This window comes from Acanthisitta chloris, unplaced genomic scaffold, assembly GCF_000695815.1.
Source record: "Acanthisitta chloris isolate BGI_N310 unplaced genomic scaffold, ASM69581v1 scaffold19717, whole genome shotgun sequence".
Taxonomy (NCBI): domain Eukaryota; kingdom Metazoa; phylum Chordata; class Aves; order Passeriformes; family Acanthisittidae; genus Acanthisitta; species Acanthisitta chloris.
The window spans coordinates 18336-33965 of record NW_008681192.1 but is presented as its reverse complement, the minus strand read 5'-3'; the positions used below and the strand labels follow the sequence as shown (position 1 = coordinate 33965).

Genomic DNA, 15630 nt, shown 5'->3' with positions numbered 1-15630 from the left:
GTGGTCAGGCATTGGAACAGGCTGCCCTGGCAAAGTGGTAGAATCACCATCCCTGAAAGCGTTCAAAAGGAGCGTGGATACGACACTTGAGGATATTGTTTAGTGGTGAACATGGCGGTGCTGGACTAACTGTTGGTCTTGATCTTAGAGGTCTTTTTCAACTTCAATAATTCTTTGATTATTAAATGAGAATCATATAATCATCAAGGATCATCAAGTCCAGCCATTAACTTGCCACCCCTAAACATTATCTTCCAGTGTCAGATCCAGGCATCTCTTAAAACACTTCCATGGATGGCAACTCCACCTCTCTGGGCAACCTATTCCAATGCCTGACCACCCTAAATAGTGGTCAGTACATAAAGAATCAATATGGTTCTGGTGCCCGTGGTAATTTTTAAAGAAATATTTGCATGGAATGCATAGAATATCCAGAGTACTTTTAAACAGCTTTTATGATGTCTTTTGAAAAGTTTTAAGCAAACATCAATCTGATTTTGAACTTTCTAATAATCTTGAGATTGATTGTAGCATTGAGAAAATCTGGCCTGAATTTTGCAGAGAGACCTTTTGGTTTGTGTTTAATTTCTGAGCTGGAACACACAAATTTTGCAGCAGACTTGAATGTACTAAGAACACATCTTCCACTGCATGGAGGATACTGTATAGATTGTCTTTTCACCATGCTAGAATTGAATTGATCCAACTAATTTCTCAGCTTCTTTTGGAGATGTTCACTTTTGGCTCCCGCTTCTTGTCTTTTAGGGAGGCTCCCATATGATAAGCAGCTTTCAAAGAGGCACCAGTTATTAATTTGTTCATCTTCATCTACCAGGGTAATGGCTTGCCACTAATGTTGGTCACAAATGCACCCACCCTCTGGCTGGAGAGGTATAATCCACCATCCAACAGTTGGGGAAGTGAGATGTGGAGAAATTTTTCTCCCAGTCAGCCCAGGCCTCTGAGAGGAACAAGAGTTACAGTTCCATGCACATGATCAGTGCTGGTTAGTGTTGACAACATTGGATTGAATGGAAGCAGTTAACAGATGTTTCAGTTATTGTTTTGCTCTGTCAGTGTGCATAGGCAGGGATGGAAAGGCACAGCACAGCACTGGACAAACATCATGCTCATTACCATGTTTTTGTTTCAAACTGTAAGGGCTGACACTTACACAACAAGCAAAGACCCAGCAATTTGGACTACACTGCGTAAATCTTTCTTAGGCTGCCTCTTGTGACAAACTGGATAGCTGCAAGTACCCAGGAGCTGAATACAGCCCTGGTACAGATGAATGTTTGGGAGCTTCATCCTTGGAGCTGTAACCAACTCAGCATGTGTCTCCAGCACAAGGATAGTCTCTTGATTCTCTGCAAAGCTAGGATGATATCCATCTCAGAGGTAAGCTCTGAGAATGCATTAGTGGAGAGGTTTCAGCTTCAATATGGCACTTGAGGCTGTTCTGAAGCAGTAGTAGTGTTAGTGCTGATCAGATAGTGGAATTTCTGTCCAACAGTTCCCTTCAGAAGCATTGCTTTTCCCTAATCTTACATTGGTAAGAAAACCTGAGAAATCAAGCTGTTTCATGAAAGAGAAATCCTGAATATGGTATCACTTGGGAATTGCTTAGCATCCCACAGGATAGAGATCTAAATGGGAAGGACCTTGTGACGAGGTGGAAGGGAAACAAAAAGGCTGATGCTGTTTTATGTACAAAATACTTGTTATATATATAAATTTAAAGACTGAAAGTAAGACTATAAGATATTCATATATGACCTGCATTATGGTACTATAACATCTAATACTATGATCTGACCCCAAATTCCTAATTTTAAGTGTCTAATTTCTCTATATAGTTTTTGGTAGGCTAAGCATTTCTTAGGGACAATTCCAAGCATTGGGACAGGACAGAGTTAGATGCACATAGCTTTTGGCACAGATACTTTTGCAGGTACTGTCACCCTGTTTCTTGACAGTTGGCTTTCATGCATTTGCTTTTGATGATTTATATAGTTAAGACAAGTTCCTAAGTAGTTGCTTCAAAAAATCTTGGTTCTAGCACAGTGGAAGAGACAGACTGGGGAAAAGTGTGCAGTGAAAAGAGCATTGACTGAAATATGGCCTTAGGAACCCAAAGCTTGTAATTAGTCCTTCATGGACTGCATTTTCTAGTCATACTGGTTACTCACACTACCCAGTCTGACATTTTAGAAGGTTTCCATTTTCAGAAATCATTAATCATTCATCATCTGAGAGCAATGAGGCTCAAGGACAATTCTTTAGATTAGACGAAAATCACTCTTTGGTACCTAAAGTAAGGTTCTTGGTGTTCAACTTGTATTTTTTAGTACAAGAAATTATTTTTGTGGACTGAGACATACATCCCTTAAAACATTGTACTTTGTCTTGGATCAATACAGATTTGTCCAATGCACTTTTGTCCAAAAGATGAACAGTGACAATTACAATATTAGATTAATCTGACATTCAGTCATCTGTCTCTGTTATTTAATCCAGATACTATCTATGCATATATATATTTATAAACACAGGACAGCCTAAGTTTAACACATTCTTTCATAGTGGCCCATGAATTACTCACTGGTTTTGGAGGGAGACGACTTCTGGGAAGAGGCAAAATATTTCTGAAACATATACACAATAAGTTAAGGTGAGGAGGATTTATTTACTGAATTGCTTGGCTCAGATATGCTTTACAAGATATCTAGAGAGCAGGAGGTATGTAGTAAATGGATTTAATTTCAGCTGTGCATCACTGCTGTGGTTGTGGTGATGCTGTGCCCTTGGTGTGGAACTACTCTAGAAGAGCTTCTACCCTAGACGTTGTGTCCCCCTGCAGCTGTGCACAGGACCTCACCAACCCCATAACACACTCAGTGTTGTGGATTCCACCTGCTCTTCCTGGGGCACATGACCTATTTCATAAAGCAATGTTGTAGAGATGGTTACAAAGCAGCTTCCTGCACTTCTGGGGACACAGGAGTGAAATAGGCTGGATACTCAAGTGTCCTTTGTCTCTTTTCCTCCAAAGACTTGGAACATAATTTGTGGATTTATTGTGTCCAGTTTCTTTGCAAGTAATCCTGTGCCCCTGCAAAAACATCTCATTTGTAAGGGTGCAGAGATGGCTAACAGGAGTTTAAACTGGCTTGCAGAGATGTTTTATTCCTGCACTGGATCCCTAAAGAGATATTCCAAAAAATACCATTCTGGCTTGACTACAGAAGTTCACAGGGAAATGAAAGCTTTTGGTTCTCAGTTTTCTCCGAACATCTCTAGCTATCTGAGTGTTTATTGTCTAAAGGCTACACATTAGAGGGGAGAAAATGTTGTCTCTGCTAATATTTTCTCTTGATTTAAGCTGCTGTGGCCTACCTGGAAGTATCCGGCTTAGGTAGCTCTCTGGTCATGCTGTGCATGTGGGAGTGCTCTGGATTCTGAGCAGTCATAGACAGAAGTGGCTTAGCAAACCTAGTAATAAAACATGCATTGAGACAGGAAAATTATATTTAACCATTATTAATACAAAGAAAACCTCTCGTTCTCCTCCCCTATCCCCTCAAAATTGTAAGAAGGACCCTTTAGAGGTATTTCTTGTGAATAAGTATTACATTTGGGTTATTGAAATTAGATTCGTGGATTGTTAAGGGGTTGGAATGGATCTTAGAGATCAATTAGTGCCAACTCCCCTGCCCTGGGCAGGGACACCTCCCACCAGAACAGGTTGCTCAAGGCTTCATCCAACCTGGCTTTGAACACTGCCAGGGTTGGGGCAGCCACAGCCTCCCTGGGCAACCTGTGCCAGTGTCTCACCACCCTCACAGGAAAAAATCTTTTCCTGATAAAAAGCTTTTTCCTGATAAATTAACATAGAAATGGGTGAAAAAAAATCTTTGTGGATACTCTTTGTGTAGGCAATTTAAATAGAGAAATTTACTTTATGTATATCTTCTAGAGAAAGAATTACCAAATTACCAAATATGTAGTATCTAGATGAGAAAAAAATATTTTCTGACAAGTTTTAAATAGTGCATAAACATTCAGAACAATGGGTTACCTGTTTGCTGGTGGTGGTGATGGTTTTTCCTGTAAGAGAAAATGCACTGAGTTTTTTGGTCACTTTTTGATTGAATAAAATACATTTGTATGATCCTATTTATGTTAGCATATTAAGATATTATTTTTTCCATTGTGGTAGATATTTCTACCAGAGCTCTGTCTGGTAATCTGCAGTAGGATGGGAGAGACAAGAGCTAAATATCAGTAAATCTGCTTTGGCCAGATGTTGTGTCAGTACCAGCAAGTGGGAAGAGAATTACTGTGTCAGAACTGTCATTGCTCCTCTGCTGCAGTTCTGCTCCTGAAAAGCATTGCCTTCAGCTGCTGCTTCCCAGAGTGGATCACAGGACTAGGAAACTTCTGCCCCTTCCCATTTACTCTATTCTGCAGACCTTCTGTACTGGTTTGGCAGCTTTTCTGAGAAGGGAGTGTCAGAGAGTTTTAAGTGCAGTGAGAGATTTGTTCCCATTTTTCCCCCCTTTGAGAGACTGTTCATGTTGTTTTACAATCACATCCGTACCCTGCCTGACAATGAGAGTCATAATGTAGAAAGGCCTCACCTCTTCTTCAGGAACCTCGTAGACTTCTGTAGGACAGGGAGGAAAAAATGTATTCTTTGGTTAGCAAAACCATACTGCATGTTACCAGAAAAACTGATCTGCATTTGTGTCAGTTGTACTTCTGACTCTGGAAAAATAATGTGGAGAATCTGCTCAGAATTTGATTCTGCCTCTAAAACCCTGGAGTAGCAACACTTATGGTCTTCTAGTGGGAACTTCAGGCAAAGTCCCTGGAATTCTGATAAGCAGTCACTGTATTAATGAAGCTTCCCCACTACCCCACAGTCCCAAACCAAAGCCAGATGAATGCTTGTGTTGCACAAACCTGGGACAGTTTGGAACAAATGTGTTATCACACCTGTGCTAGCATTTAGCCTTTCCCTGACTCTCGGTGAGGAAGAGATCAGGTGAATCACAAATACAAGCTGGCTCATTTGTGCCAGCATCCGTTCCTGAACTCTGACCCACAGATGTATTTTAATTCATGGATATTCAAAGCCAGATGAATGCTTGTGTTGCACAAACCTGGGACAGTTTGGAACAAATGTGTTATCACACCTGTGCTAGCATTTAGCCTTTCCCTGACTCTCGGTGAGGAAGAGATCAGGTGAATCACAAATACAAGCTGGCTCATTTGTGCCAGCATCCGTTCCTGAACTCTGACCCACAGATGTATTTTAATTCATGGATATTAAAAGCAAAAACCACAAACATACTTTTCTATGTCCAGTTTGTTCAATGAAAATGGAATCCTATTTCAATAAATTTCATGCCAGGCTTCATCATTTTATGAAGCCTAAATGTCTTAGTTCCCACCAGGGGGAGATGTTTTATTTTTCAGTAACATTTGTCAGGAACTGGTCGTTGCTTGGCACTGATTTACAGAAAGGCTGACATTGAAAAGGGCATTTATAGGTGTCTGGAAAGTAACTCACAAAAATCCTCAGTCATTCAGAAAAAATTTTAGTTACAAATTTGTAGTTTATGACTTGAAAGCTAAACACATTGCTGATGAATATGCAAAGCTTTTTAAAGAGCTGTGTGATCAGTTTGTAAAGGTTACATTCCAAGCAATTAATGAGATAATGACGATGCAAAACAACTCTGAGTTGACACAGGAAGATTAAACAAGTATATCTGCACTTATGAGAGCAAACAGGATTATTTGCTTCTGCTTTTGGCTCTTTTTCCAAATAAATTGCTCTTTATAGAATTTAAATGGGAACACTTGGGAAATGGGAATGAGGCACATGGTGTGATTCTTGGGGATGTCGTCTGCAGGGTCAAGAGTTGGACTTGATGATCCTTGTGAGTCATTAAGAAAAGTACTGCCAGCAGGTTGAGGGAGATGATCCTGCCCCTCTACTCAGCTCTCATGAGGCCACACCTGGAGTATTGTGGCCAGTTCTGAGCTCAAGACAAGAGGGACACGGAGCTCTTGGGGCAGGTCCAGCAGAGGGCAACAAAGATGCTGAAGAGACTGGAGCACCTCCCTGATGAGGAAAGGCTGAGAGAGTTGGGGCTGTTCGGTCTTGAGAAGAGACAACTGAGAGGGACCTCAGTAATGTATTCAAGCACATGAACAGGAAGTGCCAAGAGGATGGATCAGGCACTGTTCAGTGGTGGAAACCTATAAAACAAGAGGCAACAGCAAAAACTGATGCCCAGGAAGTTCCACCTGAATACAAGGAGTATTTACTGTGCAGTCACTGAGCAGTGAACAGATTGCCCAGAGAGGTTGTGGATTCTCCCTCACTGGAGGTATTCAAGAACCATCTGGACCCAATCCTGTGCTATGTGCTCTAGGATGGCTCTGCTTGAGCAGGGAGGTGGGACCAGATGACCCACTATGGTCCCTTCCAACCTAACTGATTCTGTGTTTCTGTGGGCCCCTTCCAACTCTGAATATTCTGTGATTCTGTGGCTTATCACAGGACATGTAAAACATCAGTCTATATGGAATTTGTTTATGGCTACATCTTGATGTGGTTTTAAAGTATTTGGTCTTGATTTCTATAGTGAAATGGGATTACTAACATAGTGAGGCCTATAATTGTTTTTGCTATATTGATCCATTTGCATTCCTCCACTAGAGCAAAAGACTAAATTAATTTGGGGCAAATGACTTATTCTAGTCTTCTTCATGCTGAAAATGGATTTACTATTCAAGCTAGACAAAGTGACTGCTACAACATAAAAAAAACTAATAAACCTATGCCACAGAGTTTGTGTTGTGAATACATCAAAAGTAATTTAATATTCCTCAATCTTAAATTATTTTATTTTAACAGTGATAGGAGCTCCACATACCTTGCATATCAGAAGTAAGAGATGGCTTTGGAGAAGTAGGGGGAGCTGGCTTTGTTGTCTTCATAAATCTGTTCACAGGAGCTAAAAACATATTTTATTCACATTCGTATATGCTTACTCGTGTGTGTGCATACATGCACATATATTTATATATATACAACTGTTAACAAACTAACAATGTAACACTTATAAAATAAGAAATATTAAGTAGGTACAAGTGACAGCCTTTTTGTGTGATCTTGAATAAGTCAACTGAGGCAAAAAGCAGCTTTAATTTTAAAAGGGAAACATTATTCATTGTTCATGCCTTCCTGAATAGGCTTGATACTGTCATTGATGTCAGAGAGCAGAACTACATACTCTTCTCTGTTTACTTTTCACCTTTGGTCTGTAGTACTTTTGATCTCCAGCTAAATATACTTCAAACAGTGAGATTAAAAAATATTAAAGAAAAATAATAATTCAAGGTCTGTCTCTATCTAATATCTAAAAATGCCTCTTTTTCTCCTGAGGCACTTCAGCAAACAGGGAATTTTAATGCTGTGGCTCCCTTGGATGAGGAGGGAGATCACATGCCATGAATAGGTTTCTGGTTGTACAAGGGCTGGACTTTGAAACAGCTGAGTGAGAGAGGCAGAAATTAAACATGGCTTCCAATAAAATTAAAAATAATAAAGCCAAAAATAATTTTCCTTGGCCTTATCATGGGCCAAGGGAGTCAACTGCCTTTTTGCAGGCTGTGCCATCTTTAATAGCTGCACCTCCTCTTTGATCCCTAGAGACAGACATTAATTTGATCAATTTTTTTCATTGTTGCTCCTAATAAAGCCATAATTATTAGCTTAGATGACTACAACTCACTTCTTGTAGGTAGTGACGTGCTGCTTTCTGTGGGTTCAATATAGTTATCATCATCATTGTCCACTGGTACAATGTAGTTATCCTATGAGAAATGCAGGACAAAAATATACCAGTTAAACCTCTGTCATATCAACAACCTGTTGGGACTGAAGCCCTGGCAGCAGTTTAAAATAATTCCCATTTCACAGTGACTTCTATTTCAGGCATTTCCTATCCTATGAGGATGGGATTCCCAAAGACTGAAAACCATGGACCAAATTATTCCAGGTCTGGACCAGTGGGTGAAACCCTCCCTTCCCTTTGGTCCTGGAGTAGCCTTTGAGTTTACTCTCTCCCCATTGCCTGCAACTTCTTATGGATGATCAAAAAGCCATTTTGTGGTCTAAAGAGTCTCCTTGGTACTCAAAGTAGTCAGGTATCCCCTCTAGGAAACAGTATGGTACTTGCAGGTCTTTGTTATCTACAAAAAGATTTGTACCATAGAGGCTAAGAGACCAGGCAATGGCATTGCTATAACCTTATTGGTCTGGGGTCACCAGGCATTTAAATGGTCAAACCAAGTGTATCTGTTAACTTTACCTCATCGTCACTACACTCCTTGGGCTTTGGTGGTACTTTGGGTTTTGCAGCAGATGGTGGCAGTGGCAGGGATGGTACACATGGTTTCTTTGGTCTGGATGTGGCTGGACTGGGTGTACTGGGGAGAGGTTTGTTGATGGGAGGAAGCTGCTGGTGACTGGTGCGATTGTCTGTTAAGATGGAAGAAAACCCAAATCAACGTTAGTAAAAATTACACATTAGCCTCTGCATTGTCTTCCACTCCCTGTGCAAACAAGTCTTTACTGTGGTTGCAGCTCAGGTCAAAAGGCAAACCTGAGCATAGGTGGTCCTGATGTTGAGACTTGTGTGTAAACTGGTCCTATTTCATTGCTCTAGGTAGCAACCTATCCCTCTGTATCAGGCTGCAGACTGTGCTTAGACACTGACTGTTGTACGAACAACTGTTTTACTCCTTGGGGAAAAGGAGCAGTGTAATCCACTACTTAGTGTATCCTGTGCTGGTAGGAACTTTGGTGATAGCAAGTGACAAAGAATGTATCTGACATATGAGAAAAACTGCTACACAGCACAAAGGATGGGACTGGAACATAAATTATGCCAGGTTCTCTGTGGTGTCATTTACGCTTCCTTCCCTTTCAAAGAGCGCACAAAGTGCAGATACACTTCTGTGAGTACATATGTGGTATTTTAGCACTTTGATGAATATTCTATAACCAGTAACAGTCTTGTATCATACGAAATGAAAGCAGGCATCAAGTCATTGTTTCTTTTCCACATGTCTCAAATCTTCATCACTTCAATGCAATCTGTCCGTGGTTGAAAAGAATCAAAACAGAAAGGAAAGAAAAGCCTTTACTGATATAAATAAATTCTTGATTCTGTACTGTTTTCCAGGATATGTATCATCCTCAGTACCAATCTTGAAGGACAATATGGAGTGAATATTTGGGCTGCTTTGCCTGCTTTTTTACTGCTTTTGAAATAACAATTTGAGAAACAGAGAAGATTAAGGGACCTGTCTACACTTGTGCCTAATTTTTAATAAGAATTCCTACATTAATATATATGGATTAATCTGGAGCCAAGTTAGTGATATCTCCTATACCTTTGCTTGAATTTCCTAGCTAGCAGATGTTTATTGACATCTCTAGGACACATTATATTGAAGTTCTAAACATCACTACTAGTAACACTAACCTGTTTCATGCTGTAATAAAAAAAATAAAATAAATCATACCCCTGAATGCTTAAGACTTGATTATCAGAATTAAAAGCAAACTCTTGAGGAAATAACAGGTTAGCCCATTTGAGATCACTTCTCTTCTGGTATTGATAAACAAGCAATTACTATGACATAGTCAACTCTTGCATAAGTACCTGCATATTCACCCCTAGAAATAGGGAATGCAGAGGGAATCTTCTTTTTCTCCTTCTCACTTGGAGGTGGCTCATAGCTGTCATCAGGGTTCTCTTCACTGGGGATCACATACATCTCAGAGTCAGAGTGGTCATCTGGATTTTCATAATCACTGTCCTAGAAAGACAGAATGACTTCATAGCAATGTATAACACAAATATTCTTGCAGGAGTAAAATCAACTAAATTACAGGAATGCATCCTTGAAAGGACACATGGCATTCCCTTTTAGTGATTCCTCTTTAAACAAATAGGCACTTCCTCCCTGCCTCCCCTTCTGCTCCTCCTAGGAGCTGCTTGCTCCCTTACTTCTTGCTATCTCCTAGGAGTCCTTTCACTTCAAGAGCTCAGTCTTCAAATTATGGACCAACAGCCTGTTTTCCTTAACAGGACAGTTCCTTTCTAGCTCCAGCTGTAACTCTTGATGTGCCTTGTCACTTTCTCTCCTGTTCCTATTAAAGGGATACTCTAGATCTAACTCCAGAAGGAAACTAGTCCCTTCAGGCTGATGGCTGTACTATTACTTTATGTGGCTGATGACCATGACTTGCTTCATACTAAAGTTTGCTAAAACCTCATCAGTTGATTTTCATTTTTAGGAAGAAGTGGCTCTCCTCTCCTTACCCCTCCCACTCTTCCTCCCCCAAATAAAAATCTTACTGGTTTCTGAAATCACTGTTCAGTTTGAGAAGTGCCTCAAACTGATGCCATGTGCTTGCTTATCCAAAATGCTTGGTGTCCATGGCTATCACTGACAGTGCCTTTTGAAAGTTGACAAGTAAAAAAAAATTGAGGTTGCTAAAAATCAGTGGCTCCTTGTGAATAAAGCTGATGTAACAAATAAGGCAACAAATAAGACAACATTTCAGTAGTATGAAGTTCAACCACAAGTAGACGATTAAAAAGAAACCCTTTTCTTATTTCTTGTGCTAAGTTGTTGCTACACCAAAATATGTACTTACGAAATCATCTGACCATTGATCCTCTTCATTGTCTGCATGTTCTAAACCAAACATTAGAGTTACTTAGAGGAGATGGAATAGTGAACATACATGTTTATCTTAGATTGGTTTTTCAATCTATACTTATCATATTCAGTTAAAATAGATTGGTCAAAATTTCCTAAACAGTTCAGAGCAACACATCTGCTTTGGACTGAAGAGGAAATTAAATGCTTGCTTGCTTGTTTTTGACAAGTTGCTTCAGAACTGTTGGAAAAGCATTGGAAAATGGGAAACTGCACATGGTCTGAACAGCAGAGCATGCACTTTCCCCACCATGTCCTGCTAATGCAGTCCATTTGTAAGTAGGAGTGAGAATTCCTATATAAGGAAACTATTGCTGATCTCTGGGCCCTGAACCTTCTTTGTTAAAGCTCCAAGACAGCACACTAATTACAAGTGTTTCTGTAAAACATGGAACAATTATCTGATAACTTCCAAACGTAGTCCTCTTTGTTTCAGTTATTGGCTTAACAAGACTGCTGTTAACCTGTAAAATTAGCCATGAACAAGTTTGTGGGCAGTGCTGTATGATAAGCAAATCGAGTTTTACCTCTAAGATAATTCATTATGACATTGCGACATTGATAGTATTGAGACTTTGAATCTTTGATGATCCATTTGTCCAAATTTTTCCCTATTTACTTTCACATCCGTTTCTAGCAGGGAGAAACCTGATGCAAATTTTCATCTATTTCTAGAGCAGCCTATGCACAGAACCCTGATAAAGACTGATTTGAAAGAGTAGTTACTTCCTACTTTTTGTTCATACTGGCATAATTAGCCCTTTTTTTTTTTTTGCTTGCCTCTCATTTCAGAGATGTAAACTGCCCTAAGAGTTGTTGATAACAGTATCATGTTCTCTCATTAAAAGCGAATTATGGGGCAATCAAATAATGTTATAGGTATATAGATGTCAAATTTACACAGACATGCAGTTTAAATTTACATTAACACAACCTTACCTGAAGCATAATCCCTTTGTGGTAGACTTGGTGGAGGCTTCTTTTTTAGACTGCAAATGATAATTATTACATTTATGATCTCAGAGGAAACATTCACTAGAAAGGAGCTTTATAGCTAGACACAAAAAGGCTGATAACAAAAGATACCTGCTGCTGAAGAAATAGATTACCATCACAGATGCTTAGCAAATAGCTGCAGGAGAATGCTTTGAAAAGCTAGAAACAGATAAGATATTAAAATATACTCTGAGATTTTATCCTTTTTTTTTTTTTGCCAAGAACATATGTTGAAAGAACAGCTTCCTTGCTCACCCTCCTCTCCTCTTCATTTCCTGTGCAGAGACAGATAACATAGTCGGCAGAGATAAATGTATGTGTATTGGAAGAAGAAAATCTGTTCAGGTTCACAGAGGCTTTGCTAAGAAAGTGATGTAGCACTCTCCATCTGTATTTTTAGAACTATAATTCTGCATGCATTTTATTTGCTGATTAATGGATGCCAGGTCTCTCAGCACTACTTTTTATGATGTTATGTCCCTTTTCGGGTAAAAACCGTTAGAGTGGCGTTTGTCATTCCAAGATATCAAAACATAATTTGGAGAAATACTCAAAGGACCTTTATGGCTATACATATTCATATGTATATGCATGCGCATGTATGTATATTTAGCAAGCAGAAGTACACATATATGTGTGTGTATTCATGTCATGTCATCCATGTCATGTCATTCATTCACACACATATATATGTGTGTGTGTGTATTCATGTATACTCCTTTCTAACTTGCAGCAGTCCAAAGTAGTAACTGAATTAGAATCAGCTGAATTATTTAATCACCCTGTAACAAAAGAGAAGAATTTGGTTTTAAAGTCAAGATGAGCAGCACATGTGTGACATCAGAGGCCAGACTAATGTCTCTGAAGAGGAAAAATCCCCAACCCTTTGCTTCTTGTAGCCAGATAAAACATTAACACAATTGATGACATTAAAATGACTCTTTAAAGTGACTTTTGAACACTGTCTGACAGCTTCCCTGTAGCAGTAATGAGACCTCTCCGTGGACCTGAAGCTTCACTCACTCTTCAATCAGGTCCTAACAAATTCATTTGCTAAAATAAGCAAACCATTTAAAAAGAAAATGTCCAAAAAGAATCTAAAATGTTTTCTTGCGATCTCTGAGCAATAGTGATGGCTACAAATTTTGCTTTACTACAAGAATTTGACACTCAATATTTGGGTCCTGAGCATATTGCTTAGGTGTCATTGTTCAGGTATCACTGTAACTCAGGGTGGTGACATGTTGGCACTAATAAATCAATTTACAATCTTTTCCTGTCTGTTATTGGCTACTTCTCAGTTGAATTAATGGAATTCTGTTGTCCAGATGGTCACTAAAAAGAATCCCATGCATGTGCACGAATAAATGGTGCTGAAGCTCAAAAAACCCCAACCCTCCCCAAACCAAACAAAAAAACCAATCTAGACAGATTATTTTTGCCATGTTTACCTGCTTTGTTCATTATTAACAACACTAGGGATGGAGACCTGCCTCCTCTGAGGTTTTAACTTCCTGCAGCATAGTATAACTCAGTGTACACACAGTGAATTACAAAGCATTCTCGACAGCTTTGCTCTTCTCTTCTGTCCAGGTTAGCACAGCCATGTTAGAAAGAAAATCCCAGGGCCACTGCCAGGGCATGTCTCAGGTAGGGAGAGTAGACGAAGATCTACTGATGGACTTTGCAACATGTCTATTGTGAGCTGTTCACAAATAGTAGAGACTTGGGGAATAGTGGAACTAAGGCAAGAGGAAGAGGCTGTCTGGGTTGCATTGTAAAGCATGTGGCTTAAGCAACATTACACATTTCTAAGCTAAGCAGAAGGCTTCTACACTTTGTCTCAGGCCATGTAAATCCTGGCAGTGGCCCTGACAGAAAGTGTAAATACGTTATAATGAAAGCACATGAAGTACAGAACAGAGGGCTGTGTCTAAGCAGCCTATCATGCTACGGTGCAGCTAGGAAATGGCATACCGATCCCAAGTATCTTTCCCAGTTTTGCAAATTAAGGCCACTTGTTCATTTTGGAACCTGAATATCAATAGAAGAAAAGAAATAATGTTTCTGTCACAGAGCTGAAACAGTTCACAGCCTCATCTCTATTTGCTAGATTCTTTTCAATAATCTTATTCAGTCTAAGATTCAAATCCACATAAAAAGTCATTCTTGCTGTACTGGTATGATTCACTGAGTACCAGAACTGGAATCCAGATTCTTCTGAAGTCAGCTGGAGCTTTGCTTTACAAGAGCCAGAACTTTACCCACAACACAAGCTCAAAAGACATATCCTCTATGCCAAGGTATGGTTACCTAGCCATTTCAGATCCTGACATCATTGTCCACACAGATGCTCTCAGAATGGCAATTGACTCTGCCCTATTCCCCTGAACTTAATGAGAAAGGACTGAGAGAATCAAATGTCATCCAACTGAGTATACATATTTAAGTATATTTAATCCTAGTACATACATTTTACCTTTAACAAATAACCAGGTAGCATTTGAGATATTTCATATAATGGGGTATAGATGCTCTGACACAAGAACAGAATTCGTGGTACAGAAACTCATAACAACTTTCAGGAGAAGAAACTATTCCATTTTAAAACAATACATTCCAAGATCTCCCCTCTGTAGCAGGCTGAGTTTGATCCAACAAAACATTTAGGCATGTACTTATCTTTTCTCACATAGAGCGTCCTGCAGGAAGTGCAAATATTAATCATGTTTTGAATTTGTAGCGCTTTTTTTTTCCTGCACTAAATGGAGATTTTTTTTTAAAGTAAACTGCAGTAGAGGTCTGGATGTTTAGCACCAGTAACACTTGTTTTTACAGGTTACACCCAGAATGGCAACCAAACAGTAGTGGCCCTTGACATGTAGAACTTTATTTTCCCACAGTAGTACTTCCCCACTAGTGTTTCTGCTCACTCTCCCAGCATTTAATGTGTCTGAAAACTCCTTGTTTTCACAAGCCCTTCAACTTTTTCTGTTGTTAGTCTGTACAAAGTCCAGTCCCTTCTTAGGAACCATTTTAACTCAATAGTCTTGACAAAAATTATATTGATATATTGACTGAGTTGAATACTTATAGTAGGTATTAGTTTTAAGTGCACTAGATCATCACACTTGTGATTAAAAGGTAAGTTAATTGAACTTTGCCAGAAACAGAGTTCCAAAAGGTGTGATCCAGCTGACAAAGGAACTTTTCCTGAACTGTGTTCTCCTGACCTCGTGGAATAGTTTGTTACAGATTTGGAATTATGTGGCAATTGCACAAGATAAAATTAATCTTAATTTTTTTTATAAGTGTTATTACTAGTCTCTCGCACATTTTCTTTACGATGTTCTCTGGCAGTGAAATGGCACCTAGCTGTGATTTATCTACACCTTGATGAAATACTGTTATATTAATAAAAATCCTGGCACTCAAAACATTCTATTCAGCCTCGGAATGACTTTCGTGTTTCTTCAGAATACAGATAAAATTGGGTATTACAGTTCTTCCAGGTTTCCTTTTCTAAATGTAGTCAGCTTGATTTTAGTACTTTTCTCTCACTCTTTGGTTCATAAAATACTTCTTTTCCCTCTGCCAAGACTTTGATCATGCATGTCTTCTAGTTGCAGCTATGCAGGTTGAAGGGATATATAGTGACATGACTCCAGTTTTCTGCCTGAAGTTACTGCCTAAGTAATAAATAGTATAGAAAAATGGACCAGACAAGTCTGAAGAGGAAATTTAGGCTAGGAAAAGGATTGTTCCTGTGAGGGTGGTGAGACACTGGCACATGTTGTCCAGGGAGGTAGTGGAAGC

General features: G+C 39.3%; 1 protein-coding gene across 1 annotated transcript in view; it reads right to left on the bottom strand.

Moving 5' to 3' along the window:
• Window positions 1-15630, bottom strand: part of BLNK (B-cell linker) — a 47458-nt gene that overhangs the window by 13570 nt on the left and 18258 nt on the right. The window contains exons 3-13 of the mRNA XM_009078029.1: window positions 13792-13848; window positions 11758-11807; window positions 10754-10794; window positions 9753-9909; window positions 8394-8563; window positions 7815-7896; window positions 6954-7034; window positions 4644-4669; window positions 4082-4110; window positions 3400-3495; window positions 2606-2648 (exon numbers count right to left, since the gene is read on the bottom strand). Of these exons, the coding sequence (XP_009076277.1) occupies window positions 2606-2648; window positions 3400-3495; window positions 4082-4110; window positions 4644-4669; window positions 6954-7034; window positions 7815-7896; window positions 8394-8563; window positions 9753-9909; window positions 10754-10794; window positions 11758-11807; window positions 13792-13848 (832 nt within the window). The remainder of the gene's footprint in view (window positions 1-2605; window positions 2649-3399; window positions 3496-4081; window positions 4111-4643; window positions 4670-6953; window positions 7035-7814; window positions 7897-8393; window positions 8564-9752; window positions 9910-10753; window positions 10795-11757; window positions 11808-13791; window positions 13849-15630) is intronic.